The sequence below is a fragment of the Ammospiza caudacuta genome, chromosome 7 (assembly GCF_027887145.1).
Source record: "Ammospiza caudacuta isolate bAmmCau1 chromosome 7, bAmmCau1.pri, whole genome shotgun sequence".
Lineage (NCBI taxonomy): Eukaryota > Metazoa > Chordata > Aves > Passeriformes > Passerellidae > Ammospiza > Ammospiza caudacuta.
The window spans coordinates 29,746,132-29,771,500 of record NC_080599.1 but is presented as its reverse complement, the minus strand read 5'-3'; the positions used below and the strand labels follow the sequence as shown (position 1 = coordinate 29,771,500).

The window sequence follows — 25,369 nt, the reverse complement described above, 5'->3', positions numbered from 1 at the left end:
ATGCTGCCCCTCTCCATCAAAGACGATGAGTACAAGCCGCCCAGGCTCAACCTACTCAGGAAGGTGTCGGGCTGGTTCAGGTGAGTAGCCCAGAGCCGGCCAGGCCGAGCGCTGCCGGCGCCGCGGCCGAGTCCCCGTGGAGGGGCTCTGCTGGCTGGTGCCGAGGCGCCCGGGCCGCCCGGCGAGCGGCTCCGGCCTCCTGGCGCTGTTGCGGCGGGCGGCCGGTGACCCGCGGTGTGCTCCGTGCGCAGGTCTATCCTGGCGGACAAGACTTCCCGCAACCTCTTCTCCTTCCTCTGCCTCAACCTCTCCTTCGCCTTCGTGGAGCTGCTCTACGGCATCTGGAGTAACAGGTAACCGGGGCGGGGGCGCGGCGGGGCGAGCGCGGCTGCAGCGCGCAGGAAGCGGCGCGTCCCGCCCGGCCAGTGCCACGTCTGCTCTCGGCGGGGCCCGGCCTCCTGGCCCGCCGTCCGGAGGGGCCGCTCGGCAGAGCCTCGGGGGCCGCTGGAGAGCTTCCCCCGACCGGGACCGCTCCCGTGGGCAGCGACCGGCGCCCCGTCCCCTTTGCCGGGTCCCGGCGACGCGGCGGAGGCGCTCCGGCGGGGTGCGCGGTGCGGGGGAATGGTGTTTGGAGTTGCTGTTATGCTCGGTGCTTCCTTCGCTCAGGAGGAAGCTTGGCCTTGGCCCGATTTACGGGACTCGGGGGCTGTAGCTGCTGTTGGCACAGAGATCCTCTTTGGGGAATGTGGCTTCATCTGTAGGTGGATACCTGGATATCGCTGCCTCAAACATCTTTGTCTCGAGGGAGAAGCAGGATTTGACACATCCTTGTATAGCTCAGTGGTACTTTACATAGCACAAAAATTCACAAGAGTGAAAAAAATGGAAGAGACTTGATTAAACTGCTACTGAAAAATCTGTAGCGAAATACAAGAAATGCAGAATAACTTCAGTACTGGTGTGCAGTACAAAGGTAGAGAACAGGCAATGGTGGTAGTATTGCTGTCATGCTTCATTGGTGATAGAGTAGTTGTTTTATGATGATATTTCTGTTAATAGTTCAGTTCAGAATGAACTGGCACGGAAATGTCAAGCAGTGTCCTCCTTACCAAAAGCTATAATATGAACGTAAATTACTGGAACTCTTAAAAGTCCTGATTGAATGCAGTGGTGTGGATTTGGAAATGGTTGCATCCTAATATTTGCAAAGTTGTTCTGAATCTCTCAAATGACACTCTAAAATCCTCAACTTTGGTTACAGTAATTGCTACTGTGGCACCAGAGAGCATGCAGCGCTGTCATGGGCACAATCTATCCTTGGCAGCACCCAGACCATTTTCAATGTGTTTGGTTTTGGCTTTGATGTTGATTCACTTTGCAGTTGTTTGAGGATTATTGAGTGCATAGTCTGTCCATTTGAGTATGGATTTTTTTTCTAATAGCTCAGCAGATGTAAATATTTTTCTTAGGTGCACTGATATAAAGAGCTTTTTGTTCATGTGACTTTGTTCTGATGTCTGTCTTTTAAACATAGCATTTTGTTTTGGTAGTGTGACCTTGAAAAGTCCTCTGTATGAGGTAACTAAACTGAGGAACTTTAATGACACAGAACTTTGTCACTGAAGAATATGCTGTACTGGAATTCAGAAGACACTTATTTTTGTTTGTACTTTAGATTAAGAATTAGGATTTACTGCGTAGCCATTAAATTATTCTTTTTTTAAGAATCTAAATGATTAAATTATTGTTTTTATTTCAAGTCACTAGTTCTGGGTATCTCTAAGTCCAGATTTTGGCATAGAGCAAAACAGGGTCTTAGCAAGTACTTCTTTAGTAGAGAGGGGTAGCAGGGAATATCATGAGGGATGTCTTCAGTCAAAGCAGACAGGTCATGCCTTGGAAAAGTGAACAAGGAGCCCTATAGGGAGAACCATTTTGTCATTTTGAAGACACAGTGCTCATTGCTGCTCATGAGAAATTCTCCTGAGCTTCTTTTTGCCAAAGAGATTGTTTTCTGAACTCAGAAAAGAGTGTTGTCCAAATGCTTCTTGATCTCTGTCAGGCTTGGTGATGTGATTACTTCCCTGGGGAGCCTGTTCCAGTGCTCAGCCCCCTCTGGGTGAAACACTTTTTCCTAGTGTCTAATCTAAACCTCCCCCCCAGTCAGCTCCATGCTGTTCCCTGGAGTTCTGTCACTGGTCAGTCACGAGTTTGCTGGCTGAGAGCTTGTTTGCTTGCTTAAGGATGAAATTTGCTACATGTGCACATTTGTTTAATTTGATGTTAAACTAAATCAGCTGTGGAAGTGACTTTTTTTAGACACGGTGTGTTTGAGTACAGGGTTTCTAGTAGCTTATATTATGGATGGTGTGTGTGGTTCTACAGGAGTTCTTGCATGCTTCCCATGTTGCTGGTGCTTCACTGTATTGGTGGTCATTGACTGGATCATTTGATCACTTTAGTAATCACTTTGCACCCATTTTTCCTAAGGTCTTATTACTTTGCAGGTCACTTTAAAAAAGCCTCAGCTGAAGTGAGATTGGTCTCTTACCAGGCTTCCTGCCATTTGTGCAGCTCAATGACTTGTAGCTGTACCTATGATACAGAGCTGGTTATGCTGTGAGGTGAATGGCATTGCAGATGCAGTCTGCTGACCCCTGCTGATAAATCCACGTGCCTCTGGCCACCTGGAATTGTTAGCTTAGGTCTTGAAAGCAGCACAGCTGTATTGGTGTTGCACTTAAGGTAAGTCTTGCCTTAGTGAGATTTGCAGGTGTGAGCACAGTGCCATGGTAACTTGCTGCATTATTTCTGGTTCTATAACTTACATGGCATTTTGTTACAGTAGCAGTCCTTATACAATTCTCTTTCCCAGAAGGTTCCATAGAAAAAAAAGAACAAAAAAAACCACCAAAACCCAATCACCTCAGAAAACAGCTCTCGCTGCTTAGCAATGCTTATTCCTTCCATTTCACAATCAGTACAACTTAGGGTTACTGTCACTAATTACCTTCTGCCTGAATATTTGATGTACTTTGTGGTGGGTTTTTTTCCTCACTGGATCTTCCTAACTGCTCAGAACCAAGTCTAAAATGAGCTGTTTCCATAAAGATGTTCCCTGATTTTGGGGAGGAGGAAGATGTCACCAAAACTGTTCAAGAATTCGATGGCAAATTCCATTTTGCTGCTTCATAGGCATCCAGCCTATAGGCCTTGTTTTGAAGTTTGTTCAAAGCAGCTTCACCTCTCCTGCTTTGGTGACTACAGCACCTGAGGAGAATATACCATGCCATCATCCCTCTGCCTTAAATGTTACAGTTGTGTGTATGTATAACACTATATGTGTCCATAAAGTATAAATATAAATATATAGAGCAAGACACTTGGTCTTTCCTCTGCTTCAAACCCTCTTGTTGAGTGTTTCACATTTGTAATGTGAAGTGTTTGAAACTTTGTGTTTGACTTCAATGTATGTGTCTACCCTTTAGAACTTGTTAAACCAGTAATTGTTTCTTGTGCTTCAGTTTCCAAGAACTGAGTTGTACATGTAATTATTCTTAGATAACCAAAGAACTGGGAAAGTGGAACTTTGGGGATTGTTGATTAACAATTGCTCAACAGTACCTATCAAATGTCTTTTTAAATATGAAGCCTTGTTTTTTGGTTTCAATGCACACAGTTCCCTGCAGACTTACAGAACCTGTTCATGAGTAATTTGATAAACTTTGGCAGTGCTTGTGTGTGGTGTTAACCCCAGTTTACCTATAGCCTAGCAGCTGATACAAGTTCTACTGACTGGCTAACTCATGAACTAATTTAAGTAGCTTTGAACCTCTTAGCATGCTGGTTCACTTTAACTGTGCTTCTCAATCAAGGTTGTGCATTGGTCTTTGAAGTAAGACATTTAAGATGTGGTCTTTCACCCTCTAATTCTTTTAGCCTCTAGATCTGAGAGGTGTGTACCTCCTAGTCAATGCCTTGCCGCTGCTAAGGCAAAGGTTTAAAGTTGAATTATGTTGATGAGAGATGTGGCTGTGGGTACATCTACTCCAGGGATTTTGGATTGTGTCTGTGGAAGCCACCTTTCACTATCACCAAAATCATAGCTAGGAGGATTTTTTTTGCCAAGCACTTTTCCAGAGTGCCTTCTCTAAAGCTGACAGAAGCAGTTTTGGCATCATATTTGTGTGATGAAGCATGGATTTCTCCTCTGTGCCAGCAAAACCATGCCTGAAGCTTAGAAGCACAGCATATTCTGCTAGTGTGTAAAAGATTATTGTCTGTAGGGTTTTTTCATACTCAACATACAGCATATGGAACATAACAATTTTTTCCTGTTCTCTTTCAGTTTAGGTCTGATATCAGATTCTTTTCATATGTTTTTTGACTGTACTGCTCTCTTGGCTGGACTAGCAGCTTCAGTTATTTCAAAATGGAGGTCAAACGATGCTTTCTCATATGGGTAAGAAACTTCAGGCTGTTACCTTAATGTATTATAGTAAATGATTAGGCAGTTATTTTTCACTTACAAACATAAGCTTTTTGCTGAACATGGAAAAACTATGTTGAAAGTGAGGGTTTTTTTAAGGTGAGCTATGTAAACATCTGAGTTAATAGAAATAATAAAAATATGAAGGCATTGCTTTTGGGGAGGAGGTTTAGCACTTCCAAGATCTCTCTGATCATACTAGTGGAAACAATTTAGAGACCAGAGAGTGGCCCTGCATTGCCATGTATTAATGACACCAGTGAAGAACAAGCAGCCACATCCTGGGTTTGTCCTCACAGTGCAGTGAGGAGCATTACAGGCATTCCCAGACTGCTGGTGTCCCACTCTTCCTTTGGAACAGAAAGCCACAACTGAAAGGAGCCAAGTCTCAGATGCTGCATTGCAGATTATAAGCCATGACTCTTCTAAGCAGCAGGATTTGGGAGCTGTGACTGCCATTTACACAGATCCTCAAGGCTGAGGTGTGTCATCCCATACTGCCCTTGGTGGATTTATCTGCTGCAGCTGGCCTTTAGCAGGCACTGAACATGGCAGCTGTGCCCTATAAAACAATACTGGTGGTACCATATTATTAATTGGTAATACTGATTAACAGCAAATTACTTCTAACATGGGCATTCCCTATAGCATTATTGGCCTGTCAGCATTTAGCTTCAGCTGCCTTGCTTAAGTGTGACTCATATAGTTTGAAACTTAAAGCACAGTTTAATTTAGGTGGAAGCTCCAGTGTGGATAGAAATCAATTTAGAGAGACTCATACCATGAACTAATTGCAGTGAAAGCACGTTCTGTATTAATTACTGCTGAGCATTTTAACAGCTGGTGTTCCCTTTATCAGAGAACAGCCACACTTTATTAAGCCTCATGTTTGCTACATTGAAATTACTTCTTATTCTAATCTGGCAGTTTGTTATTGTCAAAATTTGATGTTTGAAATAATTAATTTCTACTTAAAACTTTTACTGAAAATCCACCTTCTAGAGGGGAAGCAAATTAATACATGTGTGTTTGATATTGAACATAATTTAACACCAGAAAACTGTGATTAGGTTTCATGTGCTTATCTTAGTTTGTGGCTTCTAAATTACTTTTATATCATAACTTTGAGTAGACATAATCTTAAATGGAAAGATTTTGACATACTGAAAGATTTCTTTCACCTAGATCAGAGAATGGCCAATCTGGATCAGGCAGTTTCTGTCAAAGCACAGCATGGTCAGTTTTATATACTAATCTGTAATTTATATGCCATCTTCCATTTAGCAAATTTGTGTAATCTAACTGTTTGAGAACTAGAAGATTGCACTCCAATCTCTTAAGTTCTAATTTTCAGCATTTAAATGAAAGTGGTAATATCTGCTATTACTTTTTCTTGTCTCTTGCAGTTATGTTCGAGCAGAAGTACTTGCTGGTTTTGTAAATGGCTTATTCCTCATCTTTACAGCATTCTTCATTTTTTCTGAAGGTGTTGAGGTATGGGATGAAATCAAATACTCTATTACATTCTATATTTAATATGGATGAATATTTCTGGTTTTAATAGGAATAAATTACTGAAATTAATGAATTGAAAATTTAAATTATGTTCCTAATTGGTTAGAAATCTGATTTGAACAGAGAATAGGGCCATCTGAAATTGCTGTTTAATGACAGAGAAACTCAGCTTTTTCAGTTTCTGTACTAGCTTCTTAAATGGTGTATTTTATTTGTGTAAAGATTCTATGAGGTGGAGCCTGTCTTTTTTTTATATTAGGTCTATAATGTCTCATTGAGAAAAATATTCCAGGGGAAGTAGGGTAAAAAAGAATTTTAAAAAATCAATCTAGATTTGAGAATTTATAAAAAATGTCCATTTGTTCTGAATCTTCAATTCATTCCCCTTGTTGCCTCACCTCTCTAAGGAGAAAGGAAGAAATGGCATTCTAGACTCTTAGAAGTCTTATAGGTGACTTGAGCAATCTACATACTGCAACAAACCTGAATGTATTCAGATGGTGTTGAGCCACATCTGACAGCATAACCACATCTTATGATAAAACTGAGCTAGACTCTCAGAATATGCTACTGTACTTCACAGCTTTAATTATAGAACTTTATTTTCAGACACTGAGAGTTAGTCTGTACATCATCCCAAAAACTGGAAGTCCTGAGTAATTTTAAATTATGTCTATATATATCTTATGTATGAGAATGCTCCTGTACCTAAGTAATTTTGTGGTGCCTTTTAATAATGTAAAGGGATTGTAAAACTCTACATTTGCTTTTTGGTTTGTTTCATGTTTTTTTTTTAGAGAGCCCTTGAGCCTCCCGATGTGCATCACGAGAGACTTCTTCCTGTTTCTATACTAGGATTCATTGTAAATCTGATAGGAATATTTGTTTTTCAGCATGGAGGTCATGGGCATTCACACAGCTCTGGTAGGATGTAACTTCAGTACTGTTTCCTTTCTTGGCAGCCTCTGTTCCAGGGCCTTATTATGCCCCAGTGAGAGCCCCAGTATTACATTTGATGTCTTCTTAATGGCAATCCTAGCCAAGTGTGTGTGTCACCTATTGCTGTGTTGACTTTGGTGTTTTATTACCAGCCCTGGCATGCCACTGTTGTACTTCTCATGTTAATATCCATTAACTGGAACACCTAGGAGTCCAGAAACTGCTTTCTGGAGTTCATGCACTCTCCTACACTTCATTGAAAGAGATTTGTTGAGCATCTTTTTGGACAAATTTAAGCTGGGCTTCTGCAAGGTTCTAGCTAGAAAATTTAGAAACAGTATTTGAACCAAATTTTAAGCATGAGATGATTCTGCTTCAGATGTTTCTCAATTTAGTGTCTTTTGAATTGAAATGCAGAATTGATTTGCCTAAATACACATGATAAATACACTGAAGTTTTTTTCTGCAAAGCCTGTGGGCCTCTCTTTGAGTTTAACATTTAAACTTACATAGACTGATTGAACATTTGAACTTACATAGACTGCTTAAAGACCAAAGACCATAGTCTTTGGTCCTTAAGCAGTAATCTAAACTTGAATTTTTAATCTGCAAATGACAACCAATTTCTGCTTTCTTAAAACAACTGTTTTTAAAGTGCTTATATCTAATGAAGTGTACATTTTTCAAATTGCACTAGAAGTCTAGCACAACCAGTCTCAGAATAAAAGCACTTGACTTCTCAAACCTGGTATATTTTATGTATCTATATATATATTTTTTTTTAATGTATCTATATGATATGTCTGCACAGCAGAGCCATTGATGACAAGCACCTTGTTATTTAAAGCCATACCTTAAGATTAATCTTTTAGATGAATAGGTTTTGAGTACCTAAGAAACAAACATAAGAGTACTTTTACTCATCATTTATGTATTCATAAATGCACTCTGCTGGTGATATTTGTTTATAGGACATGAGCACAGCCATTCTCTGTTTAATGGTGGTCTCAGCCATGGGCACAGTCACAGAGATCATGGACACAGCCATGAACATAAACATTCCCATGGACACACTCATGGTCATGGCCATGGACACTCTCATGGTCAGGATTATTGTCATGGTAAGTACTGAGTCATTCTGACTCAAGCTAAATCTGCAATTAATAACTTACTGAAAAATAAAAGGAGTGTGTTGTCAGCCTATTGTGATCATACATGGAAGTAGCTTCATTAAATGTCTTCATTAAATGCTCTGCCACCATCATGTTTTGTGACTCATTTTGTGTTTCACTTGCAGTAATTTCAACATTAGTTTTTACAGATTTTGCTTTACCTCTGGTTTTTGAGTGTGTGCTGTAATGTTGTGTGTTGGCAAAAGATGGAACAGCTGTATGCTATTGCAATAGAGGGAAATTAGTTGTCAGGTGCCCTGTTTCAGTTTTTTCATTAAAATCAATTGACAAAGTTGAGCTGGTTTGCTACTGTTCTCCATTTGTATAGTTTTACAGCACAAGGTATTAGAAAAATTGAACCAGTGAACTTGTGTTTTTTTAGTTGTACTTGGTTTGTGATCTCAAATAAGACTTTCCCCATTTTGTATAGTTGTAATCTGTTTTAAGATGGTTATAGAAAAGATACTTGTTATGTTAGCTGTGCTGAAATCTTTTCTATGAAGGCAAACAATCTGAGAAGAGACATTCATGTTAAATATGATCAGTAGCCTTCACTATGGGAGAAGAACTTGTGTGGGTAGCACCTGTTTGAAACAATGCAGATGAAAGCCTTGTGATGCAGAGTTGCCAGTCCTTCCTGCCTAAGCAATAAAATTAGATCTGACATGACTCAAAATGTGCACATTCAGAGCAAGGAATAGTGTGGGAACTGGCAGACAGGAGGTGACAAAGAGTATAAAAATATTTACTTGTCTCTTCCTTGCTATTCCTAGAAAATTGGCATTTGTCTTCCAGTAGGTCTCCTGGAATTTGGTTGGAAAGCAGGAGCTCCCTGCTTCTCCCTGCTTCTGCCTCTTCCTTGCCTGCCACGTGGCCCCTGCCCTTGCAGAGCAGTGAATGTAGCTGTCTTGTGCAGTTTGATATTCAAATCAGCTGTTGTGTAAATTCTTGTATGTCTTCACTAGCAGTCTTTTCTTATCTTTTAACAAGTTTTTCTTAAAATGTCTTTCAGAATAATGCTACAGAGGCATTAATCTGCTTGGATGAGAAGATTTTTTACTTACTTGTTCCTTCTCCAAGTCTTATCTTTGTTTTTTTACATTAGGTATAAATGCTTGCTTAAGTGAAGTATTTCTGGTTAGCAAATTCATCTGAACCTACTCTTCTCACTTCAGTTCATGGCTTGTGTTCTTGAGGGGTCTTATTTTGCTATATACTAGGAAGGTCTTACCTCTCCATTTGTTTTAATTAAGAATAAATGTAGATAATTATTTTTTGTATATACTTATGTAGAAATCCATTGTGTAAAGGGATATTGTATTTTAAAAAATGCATATTAAGACTTTTAACTTAATTGCTGCATTAAAAAATAATAGCTTGAATAAAAGCTTGTCATTGGGAGCAGCCTGTCTGTCCAAGGCATTTCTGAAAGGGAGAGTGTAACAGAAGGGCCACTAGAGAGAGCCTTTGTCTTGGTTAATGTGTCAATAATTGCCTCCACAGATGACCATTCCCTTGAAGTAATGGCTGGATCCAGCAAACAGATTTTACAAGGTATGATGAGAATAAGTATGATGTTTTATTGGTTTTATCAAATTCTGCCTGCCTGGGTCTGTCACACCTCTGTTTTAGAGGGTTCTGGATAGATGCCATTTAATGAAGTTCCATTTCCCCTGTAAACAGCTCTGCTGTATCCTCTGCATGACTAGGTGTTGAGACATTGACAGAAGTGTAAATGTGATGCACTGTCAACACCCTTTAAAAGAGACATCTCAAAAGCTGGGATTCAGCTTCTGTTATTGATGCTGAAAAGCTAGGAAAGAGTGGTTAAAAGCAGAAACCCAAGGAGCCTAATTGTAATATATGTTCTGTAACATGAAGATGCAGATTGATGTAGTTGTTAAAGAGTACCTGAGCTTAAAACTTGCATTTCATCAAACTCTTAGAATTGGTTTAGAGCAGATGGTAATGCATCTCAGTTTCTTGAAGTAGTATTGGACTTCCTGATCTCTTGAGCATTAGTTATGGACAATTTAGATGTTGGTTTTGAGCTTTGGTTGGCTGTTTGTTGGTTTTACTTAGCTTTTTTTTTAATGTTCAGAAGTTAAAGGGAGACAATTGTTAGATGTAGGACGTAGTAATTATTTGGCATACCCAAATGTCTGTAGGGTTTTCTCTTATTGGATGATCTTCTGGTTTGTTTGTAGTCCTTGAGAAGGAGCATTTACAAGTTCTTCCAGAATTTACAGTACACTGTATTATGTATACTCAGTATTTCAGTTGAAGATATTTCAAAGTCAGTCTTTTCGTGAAACACTCATTTTAACTGAAGCACATTAAAAAGACCTGATTTTATTCAATACTGAGGGAAAAACCCCACCAAGTAATGCAAAGACTGTCACTATCAACACAGTCACTCACAAGCAATCACATCCCACCAGCAGATCAGTGCCTAGGGAAGTCTGAGCAGCAGAAAGACAACAGTAGTGTCATTGGGGAGCACGGTGTTGGATGGTATGAAATGTCCCTCTGGTCCTTTTGGATCAGCTGCCTGGCTGTGTGCCCCCCAGCATCCTGCCCACCCCGACTTCCTGATGTGGGATCATGAGAAACAGAAGGCCCTGATGCAGCTGCTGTGGAGAAATCAGCTCTGTCCCAGCCAGAGCCAGTACAAATGGAGAAATCCCCAAAGAGCTGTTTGTAGTGGTGTGTTGCTCTTAGAAGAGGCGATTACCTGTCTGGAGAACTGTATTCAAAAAGCTGTTTCTGAATGACTTCCAGTCACTGCCAGCAGAGAGCTCCAAAGGCTAAACTTTGACTGGCTGCAAAGTATGTGTTTGTACTTGAAGGAAGTCTTACTCTTCAGAATAAGAGCAAGGCTTCTCATGTCTGCAATATTGTTTAATTTTCAAAACTATTTGTCTTGGATTTCTTTGCCAAATAACTTCTGGAAGGTGTTGTCAATTAAATGTTAGCACATGTCAAAGCTTTGCAGAGCTGTTTCTGTTAACAGTCTGTCCATCTTACACAGACCTCACTACTGTAGGCATCAGGGAACAGGAGTTTCTGTACTTTAATGAGGGTGAATGAAGAAAGTCTAGCTGCAGCTGTTAATCACTGTTCAAGTTAATAGCCTTGCTGTGAAATGCCCAATACTGCTAAGTGCATAACAGAATGTAAATTCTTCAAATGGCCCATATTCTACAAACACCTTAAAATCTTTGAGTGTTTGACCCAAAACTGACCACAAATTTAAAAAGTATAGATCATATTATGTAGTTCTTGAAACTTCTTCTTGTAAAACATCTCTGAAATGCTCTATTAGCTTTAAGAGCAGCAAGTTGTAATGGTATCACTTGGTCTCTTACAGGTGTATTTCTGCACATTGTGGCAGACACGCTGGGAAGTATTGGTGTAATCATCTCTGCTATACTGATGCAGAACTATGGGCTAATGATAGCAGATCCTATTTGTTCAATGCTGATAGCACTACTTATAGGTGTAAGGTAAGTGTTGCTATCACTGGTGTTTGGTAGGATTTTTGGTGCTAGTTACAGCAGAAATTGCAGCTCAGAAGGAAAAGGGGTTTTGTTATGCTAATGACTTACAACATTTGCTTTTCTTCCAAGAGTGGTGTGTTACCTCTGTTCTGTACAGCCATTCTGGTGAGCTCTTACATGAGCTATCTTTCTTTTCCTTTTTCTACAGCTAAAACTTTCCCTCTTAAATCTGCATATTTTGTCCTTTTTTGCATAATACTACAAAAATGTCTTTCAGGTTCAAACTGTAGAAAGCTTCATCTCTGTATTTAGTACATGCTTATATAAACCAATGTACTCCAGTAAATGGAGCAGAATGGTTTCAGGGCAGCAGAGTTGAGACTGCTGGCACAGGATGTGCCCTTCTCCTTCGCAAATAAAGGCTGTTAGGTTTTAGTTTTCTTTTCCTATATCAACAAGAACTGTCTTTTACTTTGCATTTGCACTCTGAGATATCCTTATTTCTTTTAAGATCTGATGGAAATGCTTCATGGACTTCGGATTTCACAGTTGTTTCTTACCAAGTTCACTGTGACTGTGAAGCTATTTGGATTAGACTGGTCAAGCAAATATTTCATTGAGTGATGTTATGAGGCTTTTTTGGCAGCACTTTCAATGGTGCCATAGGGCAGTGTGCCACAACTCCAGTTACAACCTAATAACTCATCTTTGTCTGTTCAGCAGTGGCGAGTGTCATCTGATGAAGTGCAGCTACTTCTGCTCATACCATGTATGGCATGTTTATGGCTTGTGCATGGCAGCATTCACAGGATTATTGATGTGAATCTCCCTGCTAGTCAAAGTAGGGCAGCAGGCTTCAGACACAACGCCCACAGAAATGTTTCTGCTAGAACTCACTGTTACATCACCACTTTAATTTGAACTTCAGAGATTTTGACTTCAACATTCTGTAATTTCATAAATGACAAATTATTACAAACTATTTCTAGTACTGAAATCTCAAAAAAATGGGAAAGAAAATGTGCAAGTTTCCAAGGGGGAAGAAACTACTGCTGAGTTAGAGGTAATAGCTGAATAAAAGGTTTCCATACACTTTGTTTTTTAAGGGTCCAGCTTTGTGTACAGCAGAAAATACCACATGAATGACAATTCAATTTTTTTCTTCCATTCATACAGTAGTTAAAATTATCCTGAATTCCATAATAGAGGTGTCATAATAATACTGTTTATAGGTTTTCTAGCACAGATAGAAGGAACGTTTGAGACCCATGTTCTATGCTGAAAATGCTGGAAAAGTTCATTATTTGATGTGTCTTTTGATCTTAGGCCAGACTTCAGCCTGTAACATTATTTTGTTGGTCTACAGTGTTATAAATGATCAGTGGAATAATTCTGCTATCAGTGCAGTGAGCTGTAGCATAGCTGATAGAAGCAAGCCTGCATTTCTTGCCATCTGACACATCCTGGCACATCAGTCGAGCAAATGCTAATTGCAGGGTTGGGTGGTTTTATGTTGGTATTTTATTTGTTTTCTAAGCAGTCCAACAGACTGAACTATTGATGGTTTTGCTTGAAATGCACTTTAGGATCATAAATAAGATTACTGGCAGTTTCAGATGGCTGTTGAGAACCTGAGTCTCTTTTTGTGATGTTTGATTTTAGTAATCTTCATTGACAGTACATAAAGCCACTGTTAATTTTTCCTTATTCTTCAATATGCTGTGTTTGAAGTGTCCTTTAAGAATTAGTGCAAAAGGGTTTTCAGATTTTCCCATAAGGTGCTCTAGGGTGACATTCTCTGCCTAACTCCTCATGAGTTAGTTCAGAACATGCTGACTGCACAGTGAAAATCCTGTGTGGGATCTGAATTTTCCTGGATGCAAGCACTAATATCTGATGATTCTTTCTTCGATTACTCTGTACTATCTCATGCAAGTAAAGCATAAATGGGGACATGCTTAAAATAGGCAAGTCTGTTCTACCAGCATTTTCATTTTTTTTAACAAAAGCTGGACTATTTCATTGTAGTTTAGGCTGACACACTTCAAGTTTTTTCCAAAGTGTTGTCCACGTAGTTATATGTGCCTTGAATCAATAAACAATTTCCCAAGTCTCTGAACTGCTTTTAATATTTCAAACTAAATACTCATTTAGTTTTAACATTAGTGTTCTAAGCCTTATTCTGAAATGTTGAAGCAATTTCAGTCAGCTATGTGAAACTAGTCGCCACACAAAAGCCACAACTCTGGTATAAATCAAGTTTGTCCTAAACCACTACTAGACCCACATGTTTCTAGAAAGGCACAGTAGACTAAATCTGATACTAGATTGCACAGAGCATGCAGACTGCATATTAAGTGGTCAAAGAAATGAGGCAATTTACTTCAGTCATTTAGTGAACTTGTTTCCATGGGTTACATTATTTTTTGCATAAAATCTTGAGCTGTTTGAACATGATACAATATGAAAGAGCTTTGGGGGGGGGGGGGTGTGCCAGTGGCATTTAAGTCCCTTCATGTTTGGGGCATAGCAGTATAAAAAAAATTACTTTTTTTAAATGAAGTGCTGCATTCCTTAAGATTCAGAAGGGATTTTCTACAGCAAAACTCCTCCAAACTAGCATGTTTGTTGTTGATGTTATTTTAAGCCATTATTGCTAAATGTCAAGCACTACCTTTATTTACAGGGTAATGGTACCTGCCAGCCTTGCTTGAAAATCAAGGAATTACATTGTTATGAGAACAAAGAATTCAAAATCTGTAAAGCAAATGTTAAACCTGTGGTCCTTGTCTTGAGCAAAGCTTGCACTCTGATTAGAATTGGCATTGCCTAATAAAAAATATTCATTCAAGTTCTGAAACAGGCCAACAGTCTTCACACTGCAGATATGGATGGTGGCTGGAAAAAAACCCCAGAATTTGGAAAAGTGGCTGTAGATTTCAAGCTGTAGTACTTGAAGAACCTAGCTGGTCTCTATCCTTACCAATGTTTGTGTACCTTCCACAAAACCTGTCACAAATACACAAACCCCCTGTTTTCTGTAGTGCTGAGAGCACTGACTGGATTTCCTGCTGTGCTCTGAGTGCAGTGTCTGTCTAAGGGGTTCTTTACCTGGAGTTGTTTTCAGCTTTGCAGTCCAAGGTCATGCCAGTGCTGGGGTCTTGCTGGCTGTGCCTACAGAAACAGTGCCATAAACAGGATGGCACAGAATGGGCATGAGTGCCATCTGAATGGGATGCAGGTTAAATAAGAGTCTGATGCTTTCACTCTTAATTTCTAATCAACCCATGTGTAGTGGTGGCAGGCTGTATTTATCAGATTCATGTCAATAGTGAGTTCATTTTGATTTATTTGAACACCTTTCACTTCTGTAGCAGGGTATGTGCAAATGTGATGTGCTATAACAATAGCTACCTTTGCTTTTCTGGCTTTTGTAGAGAATATGTTTTTATTCCAAATCTTGCTGTGGGTTAGTTCTTTCAAATTTTAGTGTCTTGTAAAAGAGTGTGATATTTTACATTTAAGGCTTGGTAATCAGAAAGCCATGGAATTATGCCTGCTTTAATAGCAAAGCTTAATGACTGCTAATGCGTGAGAATTCCTTCCACTTGGTGAGAATTCAGTATTGCTTGTTTTCCTCAGTAGTCTTGTAGATTAAAACAAACATGGGGGGAAGCAGCACTGTAATAGTTGTTGTGGAGGCAGCCACTTTTTTTTTTTTTTTCAGTAATAACTAAGCCAAAGAAAAGAGAAAGCTTGGTCAAAATCTCTAACTGTATTTTCAGCCAGCTTGGTTTTGTCATCTTCCCTTATGTTTTCTCCAGTCACATGAAGTGGAACTGATATTTCTAGGGCCTCCTAGTGATTAATACTGGTTTTAGTTAATGTTTGAGAAAAGAACATACTCTGTGGAGTTTTGGTTTTTAAATTAAAGGTTTTTACTTCAGTACTATGCATGAAACAATGGAAAACATCAGGCATCATAAAACTTGATTCTGTTGTTTGTTGTGTTAGTTGGGCTTACAGTAAGATACTGTGTCAGCTAGCACCCTTTGGATGCAGAGGGGCATCCACAGGCTGCCTGTGCTCTGAACAGCATTTGTGAGGGCCTGGCACATCACTGCAACTGGTTTTTGGCTTTTCAGCTTCGCAAAAGATAAACTTTGCATCTGAACACTGGCTCTAAGATATTAGGAAGAAGGTGTGACCTGGGATATGCCTCAACTTTCACCAACAGTATCAAGCCATCCTGATTTACTCTATTCTTTGGACTTTTAAGATGTTCTTGTTTCATAGCCTCTTCAGATCTACTTTACAATTAATTTCTCTTCCATCAGATAATGTACATCAGTTTTATTAGTGTAAATAATTTGTACATATTAGACATATTTGTTAGCTTTCTTTCATGGCTATTCTCACACTAAGTGGTATGTCTCAATTAAAAGGTAGACTACTACATTCTCTATTCCTTTAGTTGTTTCCCTGTGAAAAAATATTCAGCCTGTATGTGTGTGGTTTTTGAAACCTTTGGATGCACATGCTAGACAGGCCTTGTTAAATGTATGGGAATGGAATAGTGTTCACTTGCATTCACTTTGCATCCTGAACTTGTGTATTGGTCTTTCAAGGTTTTTATTAAGAAACAAACCTGCATTTTAAATAGGGAGTTAAACTGAAATCAATTCTTCAGTGGATTGTGTTGGCAGCTCCAGCTCCCTTTGAAGTAATGCTTGTGACATGGACATTATTTAGCGAGATGGGTCCATTAATAAGAGAACCCTTTTCCCCTGAACTTCTGTAATCCACTGTAGAATGTGACATTCCAATTAAGCTTCCTTTAGACAGATTGACAGTTATTGCATTGCTAAATGTTTGTCTTGGTGACAGGTCTAGTTTAGGCAACTCCTGCTTGCCCCTAATTGCTTCTTCCTATTTCTGAAGCGATGCCTTGGTGGTAGTGCAAACGTGGGAGGCCATGTGCTGGAGGGCACCAGGCAGTGAATTTGGCTGGAACAGCCTCTGTGCCTGCAAGATTTCATTTCAGGGTGGAGTTTTTGCAGGGGTTCATTAGACAAGAGTCACGCAGCCTCATGCTCCCTCCCACCCTGGCCAAGGTTTAGCCAGGGAGGGAGCTGAGCAGTCCATCAGCCGGCATGGCCCCTTGTTCAAATGGAAACACTTAAAAAATGATTAGGTCATCTGTTCACATCTGCAAATACACAGCTGGCCTGTGCCATGCGTTCCATGTTACTTCATGAGATTTTAAACAAAGGTTCTGCAGTGTCCTTTAACAACTGCTCCAGTTAATCTCTTACAAATGTTTCAGGTGTGCTTTTAATCCCATAACTCCACGTACTGCAGCTGTGATGCCAGTGCTGAACTCTGAAATGAAGCTTACAGTTTCTGCAATATATAATCACTTTCAGAATGTTAGGTGACTTGCATGCTCTTGAAATTAAATTGCTCTTTAAACTTTACTGTTGGGCTATAGATATTTGTCATCCACTTGAAAATTTTAGAATTCTCACTGAACCAGACATGATGCACTACTCCTAAACAAAAAAAAATCACCATGCTGAATACTTAGTAAGAGTATAAGCTATTAGTGGTAGCTTCAGGGCATAGGCTTACTGCTCTCCTGGTTTTATTAAAAAACAAAAAGTAATAATAATAAAAAAGGGTATTAAATGTCTTCTTAGTTTGCTGATTAAAGACCATTTGGCCAGGAGGGAACCTCTAATTGCTTCCAAATGTTTAACCCTCGAGCTTGGATGAGACCCTACACTTAGTTCACTTCAAGAATATGCCAAGTTGTTGGTTCCTGACAAAATAACACTGTTGTAGCTGGACTGTTCCACACTAATTTTGTTTTATGATTACCCCATTATTATCTTAGTTCATAAGAAAAATATGCCTTAAACCAAACACAAAAGCAAACCCAATTTCAGTTGAGTATTTTTATGGTTGCTTGTGAATGATTTGCCATTGAAGTTGGTTTTAAGCTATACAGCTGCTTTGTTGTATAACTTAGAAGATTTCATCTCAAGTCCCGTGCTTAAACCATTAATCTTTTGTGACTGACAACCAATTGACTCTGGAGACCGTGGGGGAGAAATAATCTTGCTTTTGATAGGACACCATAGCAATTTTGTCAATCCTTTTATTTCCTGTACTGGGTTTTCATGGCAGCTTCCTCAGCTTCTGATGGAAGAGCTAGAGAAAAATTTCTCAGCATCAAGGAATCTTAGGTTTCTCCTTGCACCTTTTGAAAATGTAATAATAGCTAATTTCCTTTCTTCTTTCTAGTATTGTTCCACTTTTAAAAGAGTCCATTGGGATTTTGATGCAGCGAACTCCTCCTTCCCTGGAAAATGCCCTGCCTCAGTGCTACCAGAGGGTGAGCTCTTAAGCTGGTTTTGCTCTGACTGATCAAGCTGCTGACTGAGCCTCAGCTGTGTGTATGAGGACATTTTATGATGTTTTTCCAGTAAAAGGAATGATTTTATGATGCTTTGCCAGTCAAAGGTACCCTAGAATACACAAATGGAGGTACCAGTTTAAATAATAGTTTCCCAGAGTCCTAAATTGCATGTAGCTTCACCTCAGTTTGAGTTTTAAAAATTTCCTATGTTAGTTCAGAAAAACAGATCCTGAAGCTATTCCTCCCAAAGTAGTTTGTGCTTATACATAACATTGGAAGTGTATTTATAAGAATACAAAGATTACCCTGGAGCTGACCTGTTCTCCTACTTAACTTTTCTATTAGTATGCCATGAAGTGCCTTTGCAAAGTTAATACAAAGCACTTGAAGGAGTGCTGCCTCTTCTCAGACATTACAGGCTGTAATCATCACATGGAGGGTTTGCAAAGAGGAAAAACAAAGGGATTGGCAGGACCCATCTAAACCCTCACAAAATTGTAAATGATGTATGAATGTATTTCTGTTAGAGTTAGAATCTCACAAATTGTTTCATGGCAAAATTTGCACATTTGCAAAAAGGGCAGTTTTAACTGGATGCCATCTCAAATCCAGTTACTGACTTTTCTCTCATGAGCACCTCCATTTTCAGAAATGGTTTCAGTAAAATATTTGTAGAATGCAAATGCAGTAGGGTATCACAACACGTACAGAAAATCACGATACAGACACAAATCCATGTTTCAACTTCCTTACAATAACTGAGATAGTAATAAAAAATTTTGGTAAAACATGACAAAATGCACAGTGAACTTGAAGTAAATGAATGCATTGGCTTATAATACTTCCTGTAAAAAACCATAGTACCGGAAATATTTTCTGAAATACACTTTCTAAAATTTGCCTCTTGTTTTAGGTGCAGCAGTTGCAAGGAGTCTACAGTTTACATGATCCACATTTCTGGACCCTCTGTACTGATGTTTACATAGGGACTTTGAAGTTACTAGTAGCTCCTGATGCTGATGGGAGGTGGATTCTAAGCCAGACTCACAATATTTTTACTCAGGTATGTCTTATCAGTGGAAGTCACATCTCCAAGTGTGAATAGCTTGATGTGACATTGTAATTCTTATTAAGAAAGGCTAAATATTTCTGAGTTTGGTATCTCTTTTGAACAGCCTTCCTGCTCCAGCTGTATAGAACAATTTCAAAATATTCAGCTGTGTAGATGGAATTAGTGTACCTCTCTGCATTAGTTTTTCATGCCACTTTATGGAAATAACAGATATAATTGTCTCAGGTGTATCAAATGGGGTTGATCTATATTGACCTATAAGGAACTAAGAAAACAGATGAGGCTTCTCTCAGGATAGAGTTTCTCACCACAGACTGGACCTACTCACAGGCTTTTCACTGCATTGGCAGCTTGCACATGTGATGGCTTTCTGGATAGGTTCAAAATGTAGAACTGGTTTGAACAACCAGTACCACGTTATGCTCTTGTGCTTAGCTCCATTTTAACTGACAGGTTAAAAAAAAGCAGTTTGCTTTTCAGGAAGTTAAACTGGCACAAAAGAAAGTAAGAATTGCTTTTGTGCAGCTTCATATGTGGCAGTTATTTAGGATGAATCAGAAGAGGTAATGCAGCAAAGCTAATGCTAATACATCATTATGTGTGTGCACTTGACTGTGGGAAGAACTCTTTACTCATCTGGTGTTCTCTGAGTGATGTGCTAAATGTGGAGATGAATTACAGAAAAATAAGTTGTTTAGGTTTTTTGCTAGGTCACTTACTGATGTGGGCTGATGTTCAGGACCAGAAACTGCTTTGGCTTTACAACGTTTTTAACTCTCATTCCCTTTTCCACAGGCAGGAGTGAGGCAGCTTTACATACAGATTGATGTTGCAGCCATGTAGTCAGTTTCTGGAATGGTGCTGTTGGACCAAAGCTTTCCATACTGTACTGGTGTAGCAACACTTCTTGAGACAGAGCCTGCCTCCACCACGTCTGGAATTGACTGAATAGATTTCTGCCCTTGGGCTACGGAGGAAGTTCACTTCTAAGGAGTAAATATTGAATGAATGTTATGGACTTTGGGTCTTGTTTTTTTTGGGGCCCCTAAACTTGTAAGTTTTTGAGGGTTTTTTACTTAAGATTGTGGTACTGGAAACCCTGTCATGTCTTCAGTAAAGCTGCTGAAACCACTGCTCATTCCCATCAAACCAGTGTTATCGGCAATTGGAAATTTGTTTTGTAGACAATGTCACAATGGCTGACATGCTTCAATATAATTGTATGTTTGTACAATTGTTTGTACTTTGCAAACTTAATGAACCAAACCATATTGGGTTTTCAAAGTGCCTTTTATATCAGGAGAGCTATTTGCCAGCATAAATATGGAGCATCAAAGGGTTTTACTACTTTTACAAATAGTCTTGTATGCAGTCTGATTATTTACTAGTGATGTATGCGGGGGGGTTGTGTACTTACATAACTGTAGATGTTAGACTTCCATTATATTTGCATCTTACCAGACAGAAAAATTCTAAATGTAAAAGACAAAGCTGTTGTGAAGAGACTTGCTTCTGAACAAGCTGGGTATTTTGTTGCACGTCTTGTGAAAATTATTTTAGGCCAAATATTAGATTTAACTCCAATTCTTAGTCTCTTCATACTGTTGAGAGTAATGAGACATTACACGATGTTGCTCATGTTCAGTCACTTAAACAATGGGCAGTTGAAGGAAGATGCTGGTGATGGAAGCAATGCTTGAAGTTTTTTATTTTCCAAATAATGTGGTGGAAAAAATCTAAATCATGAAATTGTGGAAGCTTAAGTCTCCTTGATTTTGATAGGTTGTTATAATTTTATTAAAGTGATGAAGTTCAAATTTTGCCTTTCCAAATATTGAAAATAGTTGTTTCTGGCAGTTATACCCGAAATGGAAATAAGGACCACTTTTCATGCTGTTTTAGCTTATGCTTTTCCCAGGCTGACACATCTTACATCTTTGACTATTTTACTGCAGCCTTGTATGTTTTCATAGGGGAGAAAATTCTCAGTGCAGTAAGGGTTATTAGATTGGGTTTTTCTTTCCAAGATTGGGTTTTTCTTTCTTCTTCTGTCATATATTTTCTAGCATTTGAATCATTTTACTCGGATATGAGTGTCACTTCCAAAAGCAATCTGCTATGTTTGGTATTACAGATGATAGTTCCACTGTGCTGTAGTAGTTCACTTAGTAATGGAAGACTTTTTAAGTGGACATTTTACACACAGAACATGGTGAAGTAAAAAGCAATACAGGCATTTTTCTGAGAAATCATAGCTGCCACTGATTGGTATGGATTTTATGTTTATTTTGGTACCTGTCAGAGGTAACACTAAAATCAAGGCCCTGAGAAGTTTGCAATGTCTGTGTAGTAAGTGCTAGGCACTATGAAATTACTAAAAATTGATTTGCAGAAATGGTTTGTTTGCCAGTGATCCTGTTGAATCCATCACAGATATGAAGAGTTGCTTGCATTCGTTCTGTTGTTCCTATATAGCACCTGATTTCTTTTTATGTGAAAACACGCTTGCCAAATTTGATGGTAGTTCCTGAATTGTCCAGTTGAGATATGGAAACATGAATGTTGATTTTGTCCAGATCTTGGGGCTGTACTCTTGTGCTTAGAACTGGAAACTGGGTGTAAAAAAATGGCAGTACAAAGCCACCTATAACACCTATAATACTGGTTTTAATCTTTGCTGTCTCTTTCAGTCTTCAGATCTCTCCATTGCCATTTCTGATCCTGTTTGCTCTCCCTGGGGACACAGGCACAGAGTGCCCTCCCAGCAGGCTGCACATTCCACAGCTCTTCCCTGGCCTCCTGCCTGGCACTCTCTGTCAGGCTCTCTCCCTGTCCCACCTGGCAGTGCCAGGCCCAGAGTTCCTGAGTGGAAGATGGAAGTTACACAGCACAGGGTAGGGTGCAGGAATCTGTTGAGCAGATTGGAGCACTGCAGTTTAAGATCCTCTGTGCACGTATGTTCACAGAGAAGGTGATGAAAATCCAGCTGTGATTATAGGGTGGAGGTACTGTTTTGTAGTGGGGTGCATACAGACTGCTGCTTGCTGGCTGCCAGCAGGACTTGCTCATTTTTTAAGAGTTACTATTACTGCTATTTGAGGCTAGAGAAGATCAACTGATACCACTTTAAGGGCAAGTACCAGACAGATTCATTGCAACTGTGTCATGATCCCAGAGCAGGTTTTGCTTTAAGTCACCTTTGCACCAGCATTTTCAGGACTGACTGTTCCTGGACTTGTTGAAATGCTGCAGTGCTGCCCAAGTTGCTGAGCTTGGCCACCATCGTAGCTTCATAATGAAAAGACAACTGCTACTATTTGTTTCCAAGTGAGAACCTGGGAGAGTGGCTGTTTGTTTGATGGTGGTGATGGTGTCCTCTTAAATGTACATCTACCAAATTTTTAATATGGGAAATGGAGTGAAAAAGCCTATGAGCCTGTTACAATTACACAACAATTTTAATAACTTTTGATAACTGTTTCTGCTTATTATGATTCAGCTGATTGTTGGAAGCATATGTTCAAGTCTATGAGTTTTCTAGCCAAGCAAGATAGCACTTCATTATGTTTAAACGTTTATAGTAAGAAATATATCATTTGTTTGTCAAATGTAATTGGGGATAGTGTAGGGAGGTCAGATTCAAAACAAACTTTAGCTGTTTTACGGTTTCTGAAAAAGGATAAGCATCACAAAATTCTACAAACACAATGTATGACATATTCAGTCAGTAACTGCAGTCACATGTAGTATGTCAGTAAACAAGGGACATCAGATATTTTTTCCACCTAAGGGGATACTTGCTCAGGTTTTAGAAGAGTCCAAACCATGCCGTTAAAAGCAAAAGTGCAGCTTTCCTTACTCTGAGAGCCAAAGCACCATTATTTGTGCTTTGCTAATTACTTAACACTGGTTGCTTATGTAACACTTTGCTATTGACAGTTTATTGGAGATGCAAGGCAGGATTTAAACAAAGACTTGTGTGAATGACTGATATCCAGAGATGGGTGAATGGCTGCAGATTATATGCTAAAACTCAGCTTCCTGGTATCCACTTCTGAATCAAGTTTTCAAAGTGTGGTTTTCTCATGTTTTCATGCAGCTGATATTTAATGTGGGGTTACTGGTCTGTCTTTGTTGGGTTATTTTTTTTCTGTGACTGAAACCAGTAACTTAAAACCTTATTGTTCCAAAGACCAAGCCTGCAAACTGCATGATTTTTACCACATCTACAGCAAAATAAGAAGATAAAACGAATGTTGCAGAGTGTCTGTATTAAAATGCCTCAATGTTTTTTGGACTAAGTAACAGTGAAAGAAAACTCCTCGTATTGAATATGCACAGTAAGGACTGGTCCTTTACAGGCTAATCTGGTAAGTATACAGCTCTGGATAGACTAGCTCCTTTCATCAGGAGGGCTCCTACAGAGAGCTGAGTTACTCGTGTGATTTGCTAAGCTAGGATGGAAAGCAAATAAACAACTTTGTTTTTTGTGTAATAATTCCTACTAGAGCAAAAGTTCAGTTGCATCATTAGTAAAAACTGCTGACACTATTTTTACACAAAAATTGAAGCTGCTACTACAAATAAAATGGACCTTAGTGACTTACCATTCTTATTTTACTTTTTTTTAAAGATGTAAAGGTGGGTTTAAAGGTGAAGGAAAATTAATGGTTTCTCTTTTCAACTGTTGTAAGTGAACCTGTTCTGGGAATGTAAACAAGATACAAGAGGAGAGAATCTGCTGCTGAATTGCCGTTTTCCATCTTTCCATCTTTTGCATGTAGTGTGCGTAAAATCCATGGCTTTTCTTTCACAGCGCACTTGCAGAGTGCAGATTTTTAGTTTCATTATTTTATAAAATGCAAACTTTTATCTTTTTTCATGACACAAAGTCTTTAAATACCAATTCAGAGCAAGAATTTTAGTTAATAATTAAACCCTATCCTGTTTTCTCCAGCAGCCATTAGGTTGCTGTCATTCTTGATTATCCCACTCCTTTAAGCATGATTTTTTTTTTTAATAATCTCTCTGATCCTCAATATGACTCAGTAGCTAATTCCTCCTTTACACTTCTGTGAAAATTCTTATCTGCAGGTTGCTGAGGCTCCCTTTTGGATTTGTCCCCCATTCAGGCTTTGTTCAATGCCCATCCCTGTGGGCACTACCTTGGCCAGACACTGCTATAATGTCAAGCGATGCCAGCCGTGCTGGGCCTGGCATGCAAAGACTGAGTCTTGCTGTGTGCAAATACTGCTCAACCTACTTGTCTGTTTCAGTGAGCCACAAAAGGTTCCTGCCTGTGTGGTAATTTGGCTGAAATGATGTGTAAAAAGAGCTGGGTATTTCACTTCCCATGTGCATTGGAGCCTCTCACATGTATGCTGGGATCTTGTACAAGAGTTAAGTGAATCACTACAGTATCTTGGCTGAAGTGTGAAATAATGTGAATGAAGCAATTGCAAAATCATTCCTGGTAGCATACAGCATATTGCTTGCCTTTACCTTTAAATTACAGGAATTACTCTTAGCAGTGAGCTTCAGTTCAATAGCAAAGTGTGTCAAAGTACCTGTGAAGAAATCTGGCAGGTAACACAAGGCAGCTCACTAAAATTCTGAAGACAATGTCTGATTTTGTTCTGGAATGCTAATGTTAGTAGCTTAGCCACGGCTTGTCCCAAGTGCAATATTAAGAAATTTTTAATGTAATCTTTTCTACTTGAATACAGTCTATATAAAATGTTAAATATCCTATATTGCTGAAAAGATATGGGATCAAATTTCTTTCCAATAAATCTTCAGTTTAAAAAAAGTATGCATACAGGTCTGCTTTGTTTTCATTATATTGTGAAGAATAGTTGAAATAGCAACCACCATCATCTACAAGCTGATTTTAAAGAGAACTCTTGCAGTCTGTTTGCTGAGACTTGGCTTAATTAATTGTGGTTGCTGCAGTTGAGTCTAGCCCTTCATAAATACTAGCATTAACATATGAAGAAATCCAGTTCTATTTTTAGTTGCAGCTTCTGAACCATGAAATTCTGTGCAGCTTCTCCCCCTCTTTCACCAGCTGTCCAAAGGGAAAGTTCTTGGTTTTCTTTGGTTTAGAGCATTCTCACCTGCCTGTATTCACTCTCCCAAGGGAAAGATGAACACAGACCTAACAGGTTTTGCACACTAATGTTTTCTATTGGTAAGAGAACTCCTAAGTTTCTGCAAAGTTGAAAGGCAAAATTTAACATCTAATGCACTTAAAACAAGGTA

General features: G+C 39.2%; 1 protein-coding gene across 2 annotated transcripts; it reads left to right on the top strand.

The window, feature by feature from the left end:
- On the top strand, nt 1-24,912 carry SLC30A7 (solute carrier family 30 member 7). 2 transcript variants are annotated; one of them, XM_058808589.1, is made up of 11 exons: nt 1-80; nt 252-353; nt 4,349-4,462; nt 5,896-5,983; nt 6,802-6,928; nt 7,915-8,064; nt 9,619-9,669; nt 11,486-11,621; nt 17,922-18,012; nt 18,950-19,099; nt 19,904-24,912. In XM_058808589.1, exons 1-11 carry the CDS (start codon nt 1-3, stop codon nt 19,949-19,951), a joined length of 1,137 nt encoding a protein of 378 aa, XP_058664572.1. In that variant the 3' UTR covers nt 19,952-24,912. The 2 variants fall into 2 exon arrangements, with proteins under 2 accessions (XP_058664572.1, XP_058664573.1); XM_058808590.1 differs by lacking the exons at nt 1-80; nt 252-353 and adding an exon at nt 2,389-2,745.
- The last annotated feature ends 457 nt before the right edge of the window (nt 24,913-25,369 follow it).